We start from the raw sequence: 19093 nt of genomic DNA on the forward strand, positions 1-19093 counted from the left end.
CATCAAAATTCGCGAGAGCATAATTTCGTCAATTTTCCATCAAATTTCATACTTTTTGTTTTATTACCTTCACAAAAAGATTCTCTTCCATTTCATAAGAAAAAATAACAAATTTTTTTTTGAAAATTCTTGGACACTGGGGCACCACTTCAGATTTGGGCCTTGGACCCTGAAGGAGTTAATACTTATGAAATATATTTCCTGTCTACCTGGAGGGCATTCCGAGGATCACCCCCCATTTCCCAGTCCATGACCAGGCCTCCTGGTGGATCAGGGCCTGATCAACGAGGCTGTTACTGCTGGCCGCTCGTAGTCCAGCGTACAAACCACAGCCCAGCTGATCTGGCACTGACTTGAGGTATTTGTCCAGCTCCCTCTTGAAGACAACCAGGGGTCTATTAGTAATTCCCCTTATGGCTGGTGGGAGGCTGTTGAACAGTCTTGGGCCACGGACACTTATTGTGCTTTCTCTTAGTGTACCAGTGGCACCCCTACTTTTTACTGGGGGTATGTTGCATCGCCTGCCAAGTCTTTTGCTTTTATAGGGAGTGAATTCTGTGTGCAGATTAGGGATCAGTCCCTCCAGAATCTTCCAGGTGTAGACTATGATATATGTCTGTCGCCTGCATTCCAGTGAGTACAAATCAGGTGCTTCCAAGCGTTCCCAGTAGTTAAGGTGTTTGATGGAACTTGTACATGCAGTAAAGGTTCTCTGTACATTCTCTAGATCTGCAATTTCACCTGCCTTGAATGGGGATGCTAATGTACAGCAGTATTCCAGCTTAGAGAGAACAAGCGATTTAAAAAGGATCATCATTGGCTTGGCATCTCTTGTCTTGAATGTTCTCATTATCCATCCTTTCAGTTTCCTCACAGATGTGATAGTGGCATTGTTGTTATCCTTGAAGGTGAGATCTTTGGACACTACCACTCCCAGGTCCTTCACATTACTTTTCTATTCTATTGTGTGATTAGAGTTTGTAGTATAGAGTTTGTAGTATATTTTCATCGTTTTCCATAATGGAGTAGTTGGAATTTGCCTCCGTTGCCCATTGGAAAACTTGGTTTATATCTTCCTGGAGATTTGCCATGTCCTCAATGGATGATACCCTCGTATAGATCCTAGTATCGTCTACAAAGGATGATACGGTGCTATGGTTTACATCTCTGTCTGTCTGATATGAGAATGAGGAACAGGATAGGGGTGAGTACTGTGCCTTGTGGAACAGAGCTCTTTACTATAGCAACTTCTGATTTAACTCAGTTTGCCACTACTCTTGTGTTCGATTGGTTAGAAAGTTGCCCATTGGAAAACTTGGTTTATATCTTCCTGGAGATTTGCCGTGTCCTCAATGGATGACACCCTCATGTAGATCCTAGTATCGTCTACAAAGGATGATACGGTGCTATGGTTTACATCTCTGTCTGCATCTGATATGAGAATGAAGAACAGGATAGGGGGTGAGTACTGTGCCTTGTGGAACAGAGCTCTTCACTATGGCAGCTTCCGATTTAACTCGGTTTACCACTACTCTTTGTGTTCGATTGGTTAGAAAGTTGAAGATCCATCTGCCTACTTTGCCTGTTATCCCTTTAGCACGCATTTTGTGTGCTATTACACCATGATCGCACCTGTCAAAGGATTTTGCGAAATCTGTGTATACTACATCTGCATTCTCTTTGTTTTCCAGTGTATCTAAGACCATATCATAGTGGTCCAATAGTTGTGAGAGGCAGGAACGATCTGCTCTGACAGCTTTTTTTTTTTTTTCTTTTTTATCAAGTCCAGGTAAATGAAGTCAGCCCATCCTTATTTTCATAATGCTCTTATCAAAATTTAACAAACAAATATAATACATTATACAGAATATTTGGCTGAATTGAGCCAAGTTGCATATTTTTCTCAAGCTGTTGCTTTCCAAATGTTTTATTTGATTTTCTCTGGGGCTTTATCCTAGTATTTTAACAGCTTCACTTATGTAAGAAATAGATCTGTAATTTAAAGGATCTTTCTTATCCCTTCTTTTATATTGGTACAGTTTGTGATTTACTCTTTAAAGCCTGTTAGTTGCTACTGTACACTGTGTTCTTCTAAGTCAGGTATATACAAAGATATTTCTTGATGGATGGATTTTATCTTCTCCTGGCACTTGGGATTTGGAATACTCATTCTGACTGTCCAGTCATTCACATTTGGTCAAGCTGCTTCACTCCCATTTGAGTATTCCTTTGTGTGTTCAGCATAGGATAATCCATTAATTGAGAGCCCCCTTCCCTCATCAAGCCATGGCCCTTCCAGTGCTCCAGGCCTTGTAATGACTTTCTAGCACCCATCTATGTAGAAGGCACAGGATCCTGTCCCTTATCCCATAAGCTGTAATGCTTGCTGCCTCAAGATCAGGGTCACTGGTGCCTGGGTACATCCCTGGGCCTGAGAGTGCTTCCTAGGCTGGGTCCCAGCTCCTTACCTGCTTACTCTGTGGCTGAGACTGCAGCTGGCAACAGCTGTCAGACAAGTGGCTAATCAGCTGCCTACATGTCGGAGGTTCCACACTTCTCCACTTGCCAATTATGACCCACATTTGACTTCTAGGAATAGCATTGCTTTAGATTCCCCTTGTATTTCCCTAGTTTCCTTGGGCTTTGTTCTTGTTCCTCTTTAGCCCAGTGTTATACTGATTCAGTGAATTTTGGCCAGAATTTTATTGAGGTTTGTTTATTTTCTGAAATACTACTGACCCAATGAGGTTAATTTTTATGGTCTGGTTACTTGTATTATTTTTTTCTGTGCCACCATAAACACTTGTTTTTTCAGAGCTTATGAACACCTTTCACTACATTGATATCTATGGTTTAACAAATTTGATCACAGATCACATCAGTGACTACATTTTTTCTGGCCCAGGTGGTGTTTCTGGGTAGCTTATTATGGTATTGCAAGAAATACTATACCTATCTGGATTATTCAGTTCAGGCAGCACAGCTTATGATGATTGAAGTTATAAATTTTTACTCTTCAGAATCATCTTGAGATAAAGTTTCTTAAATTTGAAGATTATTAAACTGCAGTTTTAGTTTTGAAAATGGAGTATCTTATAATTTACTATCATGTACAATATATGATTATAGAAAAAGTTACTGATCTTTTGCTTTGGTAATCTTGACTTCAGCTTTCATACACTATATTTTAATCTGTATTCTAGGTGACACAAACCCTAAACTGGTTGGTGCGTATGACCTCGGATGTAGAAACTAATATTGTGGCAGTGGAACGTATTAAAGAGTACACTGAAGTTCAGCAAGAAGCTGCTTGGGATGTTCCTAACAAAAAACCACACAAAGTAAGTCTCAAAATGGAGGTAGTGGTTAGTGTAAGTGTTCCTAGTTAGCATTTTTTTTTTTATCTTAGTACAGTAGAACCCCTGTATCTGCAGATTCGGTTTCCATAATTTCAGTTATCCGCAGTTTACCATGGCCCAAAAATAAGCCTTAATTGTACTTAATAATGATACCAAAACAAAAGTAGTAATGGCTTGATAAAGCTCCTGGAGAGCGAAACGTTGCCACAATAAAATGTCACATTAGTTGCACTTGTGTCCTTTTACTTAACAGTAGTAATGGTGGTAGTTCCTCTAATCCTAAGAGAAGTCATTAGTGTTTCCTCTCAGTGAAAAAGTGCTAATTCTTGACTTACTGTGAGTAATTTATCAGTTAAGCTTTATCATAGGTATATATGTAAATGAAAAATGACATATATTGGGTTCACTACTATCCATGGTAGGTCTTGGAATGTATCCCCTGTAGATACAGGGGTCCTATTGTATTAGAACTTAACTTTGTGACTAATACTACTGTAAAACATAATGTGTGCGGATATTATGGGTCTTTGACTATATGTTAGTTGCTTTGAGTTTAATAGATTTATAACTAATAAGACATTTTATTACTGCTATGTTTCACTCACCAGGAGCTTTGTTAAACCAGTACAAACATTATAAGGGCATAGAGGGTATATAATACTATTAAGATGCTTGGCAGGTTAAACTTGATGGAAATTGCGGTAGTTGTAATAATAATAGCAGCCATAGTAATCATTGTAGTAGTAGTAATTGCTGTAACTGTAGTCATGGTTTGTAGATGAATGGTTCAGAGAACCGACATGTTGATGTAGTCATGGTAGTAGTGGTGGAGGTGAATGAAGGTTGCTGTCACTTTTTTCAAGTGACAGTAGAATTTTGTCTTTTTGGGAAGACCGGTGCTAGTATCTTGGCAGTGAGGAAGTTGCCCGTGTTTTGAATTATGTTTATGATGAAAATTAAAGCAGTTTTTGGATATTTTTGTTTGACGGTATCTGGTTCTTTAATAACAAAATGGACATCACTACTTATTCAAGTGATTCGTGTTCTGGTGCAGCATGCAAGCATTATTAAAATTTATAGTAATGACAGCTGTGTTCATTCAGATGTGATAATAAACTTAAATAATGCTTGCATGTTGCACTGGAACTTCTCCAGCCCTCTAATGCAGTGGAGGGACCTGCAAGCAGAAGTCTCTAGAAGTTCCTTTAATTTACATCACAGATACAATAATGTAACATATGGCAGCAACTACACCTTCGAGATACTATTAACACAGATCTTTCTAAAAACACACAACTCTGCTGTCACTCGAAATCAGTGGAAGCCACTACTGGTGCTGATGTCATGCCTCCTCCTCCCCCTCTTCCACCTCCCTCCCCCTCCCTCCCTCCCTCCCTCCCTCCCTCCCTCCTCTCCCTCCCTCCCTCCCTCCCTCCCTCCCTCCCTCCCTCCTCTCCCTCCCTCCTCTCCCTCCCTCCTTCTCTCCCTCCCTCCCTCCTCTCCCTCCCTCCCTCCTCTCCCTCCCTCCCTCCCTCCCTCCCTCCTTCTCTCCCTCCCTCCCTCCCTCCTTCTCTCCCTCCCTCCCAACTTCTCTCCATCCTTCTCTCCCTCCTTCTCTCCCTCCTCTCCCTCCCTCCTTCTCTCCCTCCCTCCTCTCCCTCCCTCTCCCTCCCTTCCTCCCTCCCTCCCTCCCTCCCTCCCTCCCTTCCCTCCCTCCCTCCCTCCTTCCCTCCCTCCCTCCCTCCCTCCCTCCCTCCCTCTCCCTCCCTCCCTCTCCCTCCCTCCCTCCCTCCCTCCCTCCCTCTCCCTCTCTCCCTCTCCCTCTCTCCCTCTCCCTTTCTCCCTCTCCCTCTCTCCCTCTCTCCCTCTCCCTCCCTCTCCCTCCCTCCCTCTCTTTCCCTCTCCCTCCCTCCCTCTCCCTCCCTCTCCCTCCCTCTCCCTCCCTCTCTCTCCCTCTCCCTCCCCCCCTCCCTCCCTCCCCCTCCCTCCCCCTCCCTCCCCCTCCCTCCCCCTCCCTCCCTCTCTTTGTCTTCTACTACTACTACTACTACTACTATCTTCAGCAAGTTTAACCTACCAAAGACCTCACCTTAATATGTATGCCCTCTGTCCTTGTTTGTATCAGATGGACAAAGCTTCTGATGAGTAACACATACCCATAATAAAATGTGTTATTAGTTACACATGTCAGTGTTTTACTGATAATAATTAGATATAAGATAGATGAATGTAAGAAATGAAGATGTATGTTGGAAAAACTGATCTTAGTACAGTGGAACCTCAGTTTTCAACTTTAATTCCTTCCAGAAAGTCTGACAAAAACTGAATTCAACAAAAACTGAAACAATATTTCCCATACGAAGTAATGTAAATCCAATTAATCCATTCCAGACACCCAAAAATATTAACAAAAATACATTTTATAGAGAATAACTATAGTTTTACATAGAGAAAACAATGAGAAATATAAAGTACTAATGAAATGGATAAATGAACATTTAAATCACTTTTACCTTTATTGAAGATTCTTCTTGGCTTATGGAAGATGGCAAGGAAGGGAGAGGGAGGAGAGGTTATATCTACCACCATCACTACCATCCTCTACCACAGTCACTACCATCCTCTACCACAATCACTACCACCCTCTACCACAATCACTACCACCCTCTACCACAATCACTACCATCACTACCATCCTCTACCACAGTCACTACCATCCTCTACCACAATCACTACTACCCTCTACCACAATCACCACCATCACTACCACCATTACTACCACCCTCTATCACCATCACTACCACCATCACTACCACCATCTCTACCACCATCACTACCACCATCACTACCACCATCACTACCACCCTCTACCACCATCACTACCACCCTTTACCATCATTGATTTCTATCATGTTTCTCGCCTTCTTTATGAAAGGGCTGACACTCTGAACTTTCTTTATCCCCATGGTGGCTTATTTAGCAGTCACACTCGATAAACAAGCACAAAAAACAATGGATTATTACGAAATATTTCGTATGAATGCGCAGGGTAATATTCACTCGACGAGAAACCAAACTGACTCAGAATGCGTGTGTGGGATGCATTGTATGGGCGCTGGCAGATGACACATTCGGTACAGTAGACGAAAACCGAGGTGATGAACGAAAACTGGGACAATATTTTGACCAAAAACGTCGTCAAAAACCGAACTCGATGAAAACCAGGGCAAACGAAAAGCGAGGTTCCACTGTATTTTAAAAGCAGAAATTAAATTTAATGTACTAGATAAATATGCAAAAATGTAGTATTTCTTTAACTATAGGAAAGCTATTTTTTTATTTTAGTAATTGAATATTGTGTTTATTTTCACAGGACTGGCCACAACAGGGAGTTGTCGTATTCAATAAATATTCTACACGTTATCGTGAAGGGTTGGATCTTGTTGTGAAGGACATTTCATTCCATATTAATGGAGGAGATAAAGTATGTATTCCAGTGCAAGTAAAAAATTTCATATCAAATCATAGTTATCAAATCAGTTATACAGAGACATACTGACCAGAGTTCAAGAGAGACCACCTAAATTCTTTAACAGTGATTATGTGTGAGGTGAAAGTGTTGAATTATGATGAAAGTATTTTCGTTTTGGGTATTTTCTTTTTGGGTCACCCTGCCTAGGTGGGAGATGGCTGACTTGTTGATAAAAAAAAAAAATCAGTGACACAAAAGTAATGAGAATACATGTTGGGTATCCTTTATCCAAAATTTTGAAATCCAAAAGTTTTTTTGAGTGTTGACGTAGCACTACAAGTGGAAAACTCTAGTAAGCTCTGGGGAGTTTCCGGGTGTTGCACACGTGTGTCCTCAGACATGTTCGACACGTGACTTCACATGCCCTGGGTAGGCTTATGACGCTCTGTTGGAGCTTCCAGATCTACATGCACTATTCACTGTGATTATGTGTGTTTTGTGCTTATTCTCTGCTCTACAGTGTGAAAATATTGTTGAAATTATCAGAAGAGCCTAGAGATACTCCTGTTGGTAACTGATAAGAAAAAAGTGTACAGTAGCCTTTCAATCAAAACTTCATTGTAGTTGGAGACTGAAAGCTTGCCATTGTTTGTTTTTTAACAGCTGATGCAGGTATTCTGCTGATGCTGCTGTTCTTAAAAATATTGTATGAAACTATCTTCAGGATGTGTATAAGCTGTACATTAAACATAAATGGATTCTGTGTTTAGACTTGGGTCCCATTATATTCCAAAATCCCCCAAAATTCTGAAATCCAAGACAATTCTGGCTCCAAGCATTTTGGATGAGGGATACTCAGTCTTTATTAGTTTTCTTAGTCACAGGTTATATACAGATTTAATTAAAAATAAAAATAATTTCAGATTGGAATAGTAGGTCGAACAGGAGCTGGAAAGTCATCGTTAACTTTAGGGCTCTTCCGCATTATTGAAGCTGCTGGTGGAAACATCTCTATTGATGATATTTCTATTGCAAGCATAGGTCTCCATGACCTTCGGGGCAAACTAACTATCATTCCACAGGTAAGTTACTGGTAGGATAATTTGTAATCTTATTGTAGTATATTTACTAGCTAATCTACCTTCATTTCAGAGGCCCATTGGGGAATTCCTTAACTGACTTGTTGAAAAAAAAAAAGTTAACTGAAGTCTGTAATGAATTACAGTTCCAAAATGAATGAAATATCTATTTTGAAGAATAGGTAGCTATAGTATCTTCTGACTTTCACAATTTTTTATTATCTATATTTGTAAATTTTCACATTAATACAGTAAAGCTTGTATTGTGCACTATGCAGGATCCTGTGCTCTTCAGTGGAACACTCCGCATGAACCTTGATCCCTTCAGTATGTATGATGATTCCAATGTGTGGTCAGCTTTAGAACATTCTCATCTCAAGGAGTTTGTCTCTAGTCTATCAAATGGTTTGCAACATGAAATATCAGAAGGTGGTGACAACTTAAGGTGAGTGTGTGTCCACTATAGTATGATGATGTGTAACGTGAAGTATGGCCCTTAAGTGAATGCTATTGTGTGATAATATATAACTTGAAGTATGAACCTCAGTTGAGTGGTGCCATCTGCATTGTAATCATGTGCAGCATGAAGAATCAGGAGCAAACAACCTTAGGCAGTGACTGTCAAATTATTTTACAGGTTGCAAAAAACATAAAGCAAGGTAGTACTAATTAGAGTGTAAAGCTAAGAGGTAAATTGTTTTATACAAGTTATCACATGTTAAATATTAGATGAAATGGCTGGTAAAATGTATAGTATTTTAGCTTTATTTACACCACAGCATGTTGTTATACAATACTGGAATCTGTATCCATGATTATCTTGTAATATAGTGAACTGTATTATACAATATGCTTAACCCTTTGATTGTCACAATCCCAAATCCTGAGGTGTCTCCTTGTGTTGTAAAATATTTGAAAAAAAAAAATTCTTATGAACTGATAGAGAATCTTTTCCTGATGGTAATGACACCAAAAGTACAAAATTTGATGGAAAACTCACGGAATTACGCTCTCGCGAAGTTAGCGACCTCAGCGATATTTACGAATCTGCGATTTTGCCCAGTTTGAGCCCTATTTTCGGCTAATTCCATTGTTCCAGTCGACCAAACTCGTAGCTATTTCTTTAGCACTCCATTTCTTCTATCAGTTGAGTACAAGAAACTGCCCATTTACTGATTTCAACTACCCAATAAAGTTGTCAGAAATTGGCAATTTGGCCAATTTCATGCAAATTAAAAACTATGCCAATTTCAAAATAGGGTTCAAAATGAACAATGCAGAAATTCCTGGCTCTAAAATAACATTTTCTTTGTTCATCAGTCACATCTCCAGGCCCCTCTTATATTACTCTTGCTTTCTGTTTTGGATTTTTATTCAAACAAAAAATAGATTTATTGTTATTCAGACTAATGCAATATTGTAATAATTGTATAAATACTGTCAACCCATTCATGACTGCATATTAGAATGGCTAGTTGGACATTTATTGGACAATGATGTCATTTGTTTACTCTTGAACATCGGCAAATATCAAGCATTTCCCCTACTTTGAGCTCCATTTCAAGGTCCTTTTCATAGTAAAACCAATCAAAATCACCTCCATTTCTATAATATGTTTTCCATTCTATCAAATGTGACTATGAAAACGAGAACATAACCATAAAAACTATACAAAAATACACCTCAAAGTTGGCATTTTAATCCAAAAACATGGTCGGAGTTTTTTTTCCCCTCATTTTTCACTGCTTGATGCAGGATTTTTTTTATACTGTGCACACTGACCACACAGACACATTCTTTCACATGTGGGCTTACCAGCTTTCTCCCTCTTGATTTGAAGCTGCTAGAAGTTTTGAGTATATATACGTCAAACACATTGGCTCGTAAGACGTATTTATACGACCGAAACAGTCAAAAAGCTAATAAACTGTATTGGCATTTCACTTATCCCAGAAATATAAAAAATTGCACATTTCTGGCAGTTTTTGATTGACCAAAATATAGCCTAATTTTTTTCTTATTTGTTATGGAATAATGATTTGCATACAGTACCAGTGCTACTTATGCTTTATTGTATGTAGAATAAAAAGTTAGATTAATAAAATATAGAATGTCGTGAAAATATAAAAAATATTCATCGTTTTCATCATTGTTTCTATTTTAGTGTTGGTCAAAGACAGCTCGTTTGTCTAGCTCGTGCTCTTCTCCGCAAAACACGTGTGCTTATCTTGGATGAGGCCACAGCTGCAGTTGACTTAGAGACAGATGATCTTATTCAACAAACTATAAGACGAGAGTTTTGTGATTGTACTGTGCTCACTATTGCTCACAGGCTTAATACCATCATGGACTCAACAAGGTGAGTTAAGCTTGTCTTATATTTTTCACCAGTCAGCATATTTTTTTTAGTATCAGCTACTCATAAAAATTCAATTCATCAAGCTAATTACTGTAGCATAGGTTTTATATCAAGGTTACCTCCATACTTAGACTTAATTTAAAAAAGACTTTCTGCTCCTTTCAGTATATTCACATCTCTTGTAAAGGCTACTTTATGTATTTAAGTTCAGTGGACCATGTTAGAATTAACCAACATCTCTTAAATATTTCAATTTCCAAATCAATTAATCCAGTGGATTTTGTTCTCCATTTCTGAAGGCCATTATGTAGAAGTCTGTTATATCAAGGGTTCACTAATTCTCACTTGTTTTAGCTCAGTTTGGCTCTTGCATTTGATATTCTTTCACACATTTTCTGATGTTGATTTTTGGTTCTTCTCTGACTCAGAGCCACAGTCAACAACCATTTATCTTTAAAAGCAGTACCTCTCTGTTCTGTTTATTCCTCATGCACTGTATGATGTCTATTTACTGCAGTAATGTTATTAGGAAAAATTCATATGGAAAATGGTACATACAAGGGCAAAACCATATGCTATGTTTAATTCTTTCTTATCCTCTTAGGGCATGTGGTGAAGGAGGAATTGCCATAAGCTATTCCACTCTTTTGAAATGTAGTAAACCATCACTGTTTTAATTGGCACTAACAGAGTTTGACTGGTATACCAATTATTTCCTCATCATCACACCCATAAGATTTAACACTGACACCTTCCAGAGAAGTCTCAGTTCAGTTGAGTCTTCCATCCAATTTGCCTCACTGGAGGAGAAACACGACAGCACATTCACCTTCCTAGATGTTCTGCTTTGTAAATCAGATACTCAGTTGAAACCTATTAATCAATATGACCTTACCCATTTCATGTCGCATCATGATTCTAAAACCAAAAGATGGGTGGTGATAGGTTTTTGTCTTCAGTGCATACAGAGAATGCTGCCTGGAGTTTCTAGAAGAATGTGATATTATTAAAAATATCTTCTCCAAGCTCCACTTCCCATCTTATTTCACACATGATGGCAGGAAAAAGCCCTTACAATTATAACTTCCACTAAAACTGAGAACAAGTTGAGGTACACTATTTTTCCTACCTATAGTGTCCCCATCATCCTTCCCTACATGCTGTCCATAAGCAACAGCATGATCACTGTTAATATTTTCACCATCATCAAGGACCTTTCTAGCATCAACCATATCTACCATGATACAGAAAAACAGGGTTCTACTTATTCCTTGTAATGGATGTAACAAATTTTAAATACAGAAGAACTTCACAGGGCATTGTCCCACAGGTCAAAGAACACCAATATGCATGCAGAACACACAATACAGTATAAACAATACATGTGTTATACAGTGAGACACTGACAATCACCCCATGAAATAAAAAGATGCTTAACTAGTTATCAAAGAAAGAAGACAGTGGTAGAAGATTTTTAACATCTGCCCTCAGACACATTGTCACTAATGAAGGTATCCACTGTGCCATTTACTCCAGGTGGTCTCTCAACCAGTCCCCATTGCAAAAAGCTAGTTACATATATTCTCTTGTAGTATTTTTTTTTATTACCACATAGATATTAGAACTAACAGATTCAGTTAATTCATCCATTAAAAAGCAAGTGCTCAATCTCTGGAGGTACTTGGCTGTACCTTTGCAAGCAAAATATGGTTCTTCTTCATTCAAGACCTCAATGAGGACACCAGTGGAAGCAAGAATCATTATCTAACTTTCTTGGTTGATTGTAAGATTAATCTGTATAATTTATCACCCAAGCGTGCCTACAGCAATTACATTATACACGAGTAGGTGTGGGTGGGTGTGAGTTGGATCTGACTAGCTTGTGCTACTAGGTCTGTTGCCGTGCTCTTTCCTTAAGTGGAAGTGACCTGACTAGGGGGTCATTGGTCTAAGCCAGGGGGGGACATGGACCTGCTTCGCATGGGTCAGTAGGCCTGCTGCAGTTTTCCTTCTTTCTTATGTTCTTATTACAGTAGGTGCTTATTCACCCATTGCATAAATTTATACTGTGTACAGTTAGATGTACACCTACCATCCGACTTACGACCTGCTCGACTTATGACCACTCGACTTACGACCGTGTTTTTTATGCCAAATTTCTGGGAAATAAACAACTATTTGTGTTGTACACAGTGTTTATCCTAAACCTTAGAGTATAAAATACAGTACTAACAACATAAAAAGTAAAGTAAAACATGAAATACCAAAATAAAACAATAAAATAAAGTCATTACAAAAATGTTTCATTGATATTCAGTAGTAAAGTTCGGCTTGCGACCATTTCGACTTAGGACCGGTTTCTCGGAACCGAACTCGGTTGTAAGTCAGATGGTAGGTGTAGTTAATTAATGTTAATAAAGTTTATCTTCAAAATAATTTGTTTCTGCACAAAATGTCAGTACAGTAACTAGGAATTAGGCATAAAGGGAAGAGTGAAGAGAGATGTTAGTACGTATTCATATGAAAGAAGAGCAAGTTTGTTTATGAGATATGCAATTCTTTAACCCTTTCAGGGTCCAGAGGCCAAATTTCAAAGTGTGCACAAGGGTCCAAGAATTTAAAAAAAAAAAAAATTTTTTTCTTATGAAATGATAGAGAATCTTTTTCTGAAGGTAATAAAACAAAAAGTATGAAATTTGATGGAAATTTGACGAAATTATGATCTCGTGAATTTTGTTGTGTCAGCGATATTTACGAATTGGCAATTTTGCCGAATTTGACTCCCATTTTAGGCCAATTACATTATTCCAGTCGACCAAATTCTTAGCTGTTTCACTATCTATTCTATTCTATTCTATCTGTTCTATTCTATCGATTGAGCACAAGAAATCGCCCAGTCATCTGTTTCAACTACAAAATAAAGTGATTGGAAATTGGTAATTTGGCCAATTTAACACGGTTCAAAATATTCCAATTTCAAATTGGGTCCAGAATAAACAATGCAGGCATTCCTGGCACTAAACTAACATTTCCTCTGTTCATTAGTTATGTTTCCAGGCTTTACAAATTAATTCCATTTTGATTTTTTATTCACATAATGAATTTTTATTCACACCAAAAAATAGAATATTTACTGTTATGCAATATTGTAATAATTCTATAAATATCATCACCACATTTGTGAATGTGTATTAAACCCACCAGCTGGCATGTATTAGACGTGTGAGGTCGTTTGTTTACTCTTGAACATCGACAAAAATTTAACATTTCTGCTACTTTGAGCTCAGTTTCAAGCCATTTCCAGTACTAAAACCAATCAAAATCATCTCTATTTCTGTAATATATCTTCCATTCTATCAAATGAGATCAAGAAATCGCAAATACAATTATAAAAAACATGAAAAAACACTGCAAAGTCGCTGTTTTAATCGAAAATCACGGTCTCGTTTTTTTTTCTCTCATTATACACTGTGTGCTGCAGGATTTGTTTTATGTGGTGCACACATACCACATAGATGTATTCTCTCATATCTAGGCCCAAATTTACCACTCACAGCTTATCAGAGTGAGCTGAGCTCATGGCGTAGATCTACGGTTTGGACCCTGAACGTAAAGTCGTAGATCTATAGCACGGACCCTGAAAGGGTTAATAACATTCTTTACATTAACTTCTATGTATTTGTATGATAAACATGATAAAGCTGTGCTTTTGAGTTAACATGTGAGCATTTTCTTTTTTCTCAGGGTGCTTGTTCTTGACAAAGGAGAGGTTAAGGAGTTTGACACACCTGCTGCGCTCTTGAAAAACAAAGCCTCTCTCTTCTATGGAATGGCTAAGGATGCTGGACTAGTCTGAATTCCCAAAGAACAATGCACTGTAAAGTGAAAAGAAGCATTTATTTGTGCTTAATATTTGTATGAATGACTTTCTGCAACTTAAATTGTAATAGGCATTTGTTATAGTTAGACATTGTGTGTGTCTTGAAGCTCTTTAATTAAAATTTATGTCAGTGTGATGGAATGAACAGTACCTCTGTATACATAGATGTTAAGGTTTCAAGAAAAAATGGTAAAAGAGTACAAGAAATCCTCGTTACTTGCGAGGGTTATATTCCTGGAATATGATCTTTGTGTAGAACTTCCTTATCCTTTCTTGATTTTCATGCATACTTCAAATGTAGGAAATTGATTGATCCATATTTTGTCATTAGGGTACAAGGGCCCCAGTCTTGATGCTGCTGTATTCCAGTAGTGTCTGTAATCCAGAGCATGTGAAAAGAGGGTATTTATCACAAAGGTGGCAGTGTTTCAGTACATACACAAACTTGTGGCCTGTAGTGAAACGGCACGTTATAATAAGGTAGTGGAAATTATCTGCCATTGCACTTACCACCTTCACAGGGATTTATATCAGATTATGAACTTTTGCTGAAGTTTGAAACATCAGACCAGTGGCACTGTATTGTACTTATTTTTTTAATTCTTAAGTTAGGAGGGTGGAAATATGATGTGGGGGCCTCTATAACTCGGAAATACTCAGTCAATAGATCGTGGATGTGAAATTGGCATACATTTACTTAACCGCAAATAAAATTTTGGTAATAACAAACTCTATGCACAACCTGTGGTTCATCATAAACTGGTAACAATGTGATGATACAGTGGCATCTGAGGTATGATACGAGGTGTTGGCAATAATAAGGCCAACATCAACATATTAACTTCCAGGGTAAACACTATGACAATAAAAGAATAAAAAAAGTCTTTTTTATTTTTTTCATTATATGTAAAGTTTTCATTACTTTATACATACCTAAATACTGTGTTGTTTTAAGGCATTTTTTTTTCACCATAGTGAATAATAGTAAGAAGTTATTTATGTATGAGTATTTTGCATATACAGCATTGTATATTTTAAAGAAAATTTGAAATGAATTTTTAACAATAAAATATTTGAATATTTGTGTTCATTTATTGTAAATCTAAGTGTAATTGTTGTAACCAATAGCAAAACCACTCATTAAACTTGAACACTATTTGTGAAAAGAAAACATAGTTTTGTCAGAATATTTTTTATAGTATACCATCTGTTGAGGCACTGCTACTGCTGAGTTTTTCCTCCAGGGAGGTTACCCGATGCCATTGGGGGCAATTGATATAAGCAGTTTGACCTGTGCTTCTCTTCTTTGGATCAAACCTGAATGCCTTCTATTTGTATTTCTAAGCATTGTGTGACCCTTATGGGTTTAGTGCTCCTCTCATGAATATAATGCTATAATGTAATAATGGCACCGAGTTTGGACTTGTTAGATATTCCTGAAAGGGATTCCTAAATGGTTATCAGAATAGTTTTCCCTCCTAAGGTTTTCTGGCCACCTTACCATTGCTGTCGTGTTTGGGTGACTATGTTCTCCTGCCTACATACCAGACACTTCTCGCTCACCATTATCTCATGGAAGGCCGCTCGGCACTGCTCTGTGAGGCCTGCCAAGTAAGGTTTTCAGTTCATCTCTTATTAGATTGTACTGTCTATCAGCAGGCATGCAGGAGTCACAAACTACATCTCCACTTTCCTAACTCGCTAGTCTACCTGACCTTGCTGAAACTCTCACCTTTGACAGATTCCCTCTGACTTTTTAATTAACAGAAACTAACTATTTTCATCATCTTTGGTGATACTATACATTTAGCACTCTCCACTACCCCTCATGCATACTCCTACCCAACACTAGTTTCTGACCTGCTCATATTCCATCTTAAGCACACCACCCTGCAGCACTATATGACCCTTTTAAGTTAGGCATTGGGTATGATATCTTCCAAAGGGTCATAAAGTACAGGTTCAGTTAAAATTTACTCATGAGATTGGGAGTAGGTGACAAATAGTTGCTGTGCACTTTGCTTGGTAGTAACACCACCCTGCACCATCACAATAAGTCTTGCTTTGCTTGCTGTAGTTTTGCTCCTCAAGGGAGGTTCCTTGATTCTGATTCCTTGATTCCTTGATTCCTTGATCTAGGGAATTGGATCTGTGCTCCAGTTCCCTGAATTAAGCCTGAATACCTTCCATATCCCCACAGGCGCTGTATAATCTTATGGGTATAATCTAATGCGGTAGTTTTGCAATAGTATTTGTATCAGCGTCTTTGTAAGACATTCTTTAGGTGTTTAGATTGCTGTCATCATTATGGCTCTCAGCATCCTATCAAGTCATCTAGCCCTGTCCTCGATTCAGAGAAGACACCTAAAAGATCTAACACTGGAGACTTGAAATAGTGATGGTGGTGAGGGGGGCCATCTGCACTTGGGGTGCATTCAATGTTGAGTCAACCATTTGCTCCATTAAGAAGAATCCTGAAAGCTTTAGAAGCTCTATAATACATTCAACACCACTTAATGCTAAGGTATCAACCATAGTAAGAAACCCATTGTTGAAGATTGAGAAAATGCTATTAGTGGGGGTTGAGGACCAGAACCAAATAAAAATCTGCTCTTTTGCAATCAGGCTAGGCCCTGAAAATTGATAATCACATGTTACAAGATGACGGTAATCCTCAGGAGCCCCTTCATGGCTGGTAATGGCTGGTTTCACAGATTTCTTCGGCATCAAAACTTGCACAACACAAGTGACAGAAAATCTACAAGTGCTGATCTTAAAGTTGTGATAAATGTTTAAGAAAAAACCGACAAGTTGAAGATTGAAACACTCGTGCAACACATGGGAATCTTTATTGAGGAAACGTTTCGCCATACAGTGGCTTCATCAGTCCAATACAAATCAGAAGGGTGTAAGGAGAGGAGTAGTTTGAGGTAATCAGTCCCTCAGCCTGGAGTCAATGTGTTCAGTCCATCAATCTTGTAGAAAGTACAGCATAGGGCCAGAGACGTGGCTTATATACTGTAGTCGGGTGAGGTGAAGCAGGAGGTGGGGTCATAGTGGTACCATCCACTAGTCGAAGTAGGTCTTCATCCAAAGGTTGGTCAAGGTTGAAGAATTCTTTGTATCAAGATCCCATGATCTTGGTTTAAAAAAAAATGATCTTAAAGCTATAATATAGCTGAATAGATTTACAGTTCTGAGGACATTTTTAATGGAGATGAGACAGAGGGTTTTCTGGAAGTGGATGTCATCTAGGATGTACATATTTGATGAGAAGGTTGCAGGTAGATTTAAGGAAGCAATTGACAGGTTCATGTCCTGTGCAGCAATGCAAGTGTAAGCTGATGCTGGTCTACCACCCCCTTGACCTATATTACAACCCAGGAGTCCCAAAGGCCTGTTATCCTGGGTGTAAAGGGAGCAAAATAAACACAGCAGAAAACTTTTGACTTATATTATCCTTCACCAATTTAGAACAGAAGTATGTACACTATATACACTATGTACAACAATAGGTATTAGTGCACTCCACAGTAAGCAAGGCAGAATAGAAGCCACTAGAGAGCAGACCGTGCTTCAACCAGCTCTAGAATGGGAATGACGAGGGCAGACAGGAGAGTGGTACCCACATAACCTCTGCAATTGCCAAAACCATCTCATTGGCTGGAACCTGGGTACTGGTTGAACGACGGGGCCCCATCGTCAACCCTCAGTCCCTGGTTCGCTGGTTGAGGGAGATAGCCTGTAAATGAGGGTGTGTACATGCGCCGAATAAAGGTTAAGTACAAGCATGCCACAACCTACATGCATTGAAAGGGCTGAGTAAGTACATGATGCTGGTACACTGGGCTGCAAACAAGGAATGGGTGACAGGCCAAGTTGTCACAACACTTTTTTGACAACTTGAGGCTTAATTTGTAAAATAAATATCTGTCCCTATCAATTCAGATAATTTCTGAAATCGCCACCAAAAATTGTATGAGGACACCTAAACACGAGGTTCTAGCTGTTGCTCTATAACAACAGCAACTGAAAAATGCATGGTTTTCATTATAATGTTGCACAAGTCAAAAATTACCTTATTTTAAGGCCTGTTTTCTCCCTTCAAGGGCAAAATGCCTGTCCAGAAAATAGATATCTTGTAGTTTAAATCTGTTCTTTTTAATGAAGCTTTTTAAGAAAATTGATTGTGCTCCTTTTTTGCTATTGGTCTTCAAAAATGGTCTAAAATTTACCGTGAGGTCTGTGAGGTCAATTTTAGGTGCCATTAGCATGGGAACTAGAAATATTTGGAGTCTAATATTTTAGGATTGTGGCAATGTTTACTTGGGTAGCTGGCTATAATAATGTCATACTAAAATAATGTTAAACGTTTAGAAATATAGGCAGCTTAATTCAAGATTCAATTTTACGCGATATTTTTTTTTACCTACTTTGTCTTCGTACCGTGAAAAAATAAAAGATGTAAGTTTTAGGACTCCGATTTTTGAAATCAGCATGGGCATGCCTACTTACACAACTTTGACTCTTCAAGATCTGCCATAGCAATAACCCGAACGTTGCTGATTGTGTGTTGTGCACTGCGGATTGGGGAAATTTCCACAGGCCTCCACTCCGAGTGGAGGCCTGTGATATCATGGAGGCTTTACATATCATGAACTAAAACTTTCCCAAAGTTAGTTTGATATACATGCCAACTTTCATGTAAAATTTTATCGAAACTGGAGATGGTCAGGTGGGGACCCCCTGGTTCACTTGACATAAAATGACCCTCGAATTCTACTTTCTGACTGCCCTGAGACTAAATAATATTTCCTGACATCCCTGTGACTTATCTGTATCTTTAGCTCTAAGCTGTGCCCTCAAGTACCTCTTTCATACTCCTTAGGTATGGAACTAATCTCGTTGCAGTTTTTTCAGTTTCTTAGCATACTTCCTCAGGTG

General features: G+C 38.5%; 1 protein-coding gene across 7 annotated transcripts in view; it reads left to right on the forward strand.

Moving 5' to 3' along the window:
• LOC128687865 (multidrug resistance-associated protein 1) overlaps positions 1-15033 on the forward strand; it is a 314708-nt gene extending 299675 nt beyond the window's left edge. For 4 of the 7 annotated variants that reach the window (XM_070083523.1, XM_070083524.1, XM_070083526.1 and 1 more), the window contains 6 exons: positions 3204-3341; positions 6733-6843; positions 7755-7913; positions 8189-8355; positions 10075-10269; positions 14014-14280. In XM_070083523.1, coding sequence (XP_069939624.1) covers positions 3204-3341; positions 6733-6843; positions 7755-7913; positions 8189-8355; positions 10075-10269; positions 14014-14125 — 882 coding nt within the window. In that variant the 3' untranslated portion in view covers positions 14126-14280. Of the gene's footprint in view, positions 1-3203; positions 3342-6732; positions 6844-7754; positions 7914-8188; positions 8356-10074; positions 10270-14013 lie in introns of all 7 variants that reach the window. The other 3 variants (XM_070083529.1, XM_070083528.1, XM_070083525.1) reach the window with 2 other exon arrangements.
• Positions 15034-19093: the final 4060 nt, after the last annotated feature.

Source organism: Cherax quadricarinatus, chromosome 10 (assembly GCF_038502225.1).
Source record: "Cherax quadricarinatus isolate ZL_2023a chromosome 10, ASM3850222v1, whole genome shotgun sequence".
Lineage (NCBI taxonomy): Eukaryota > Metazoa > Arthropoda > Malacostraca > Decapoda > Parastacidae > Cherax > Cherax quadricarinatus.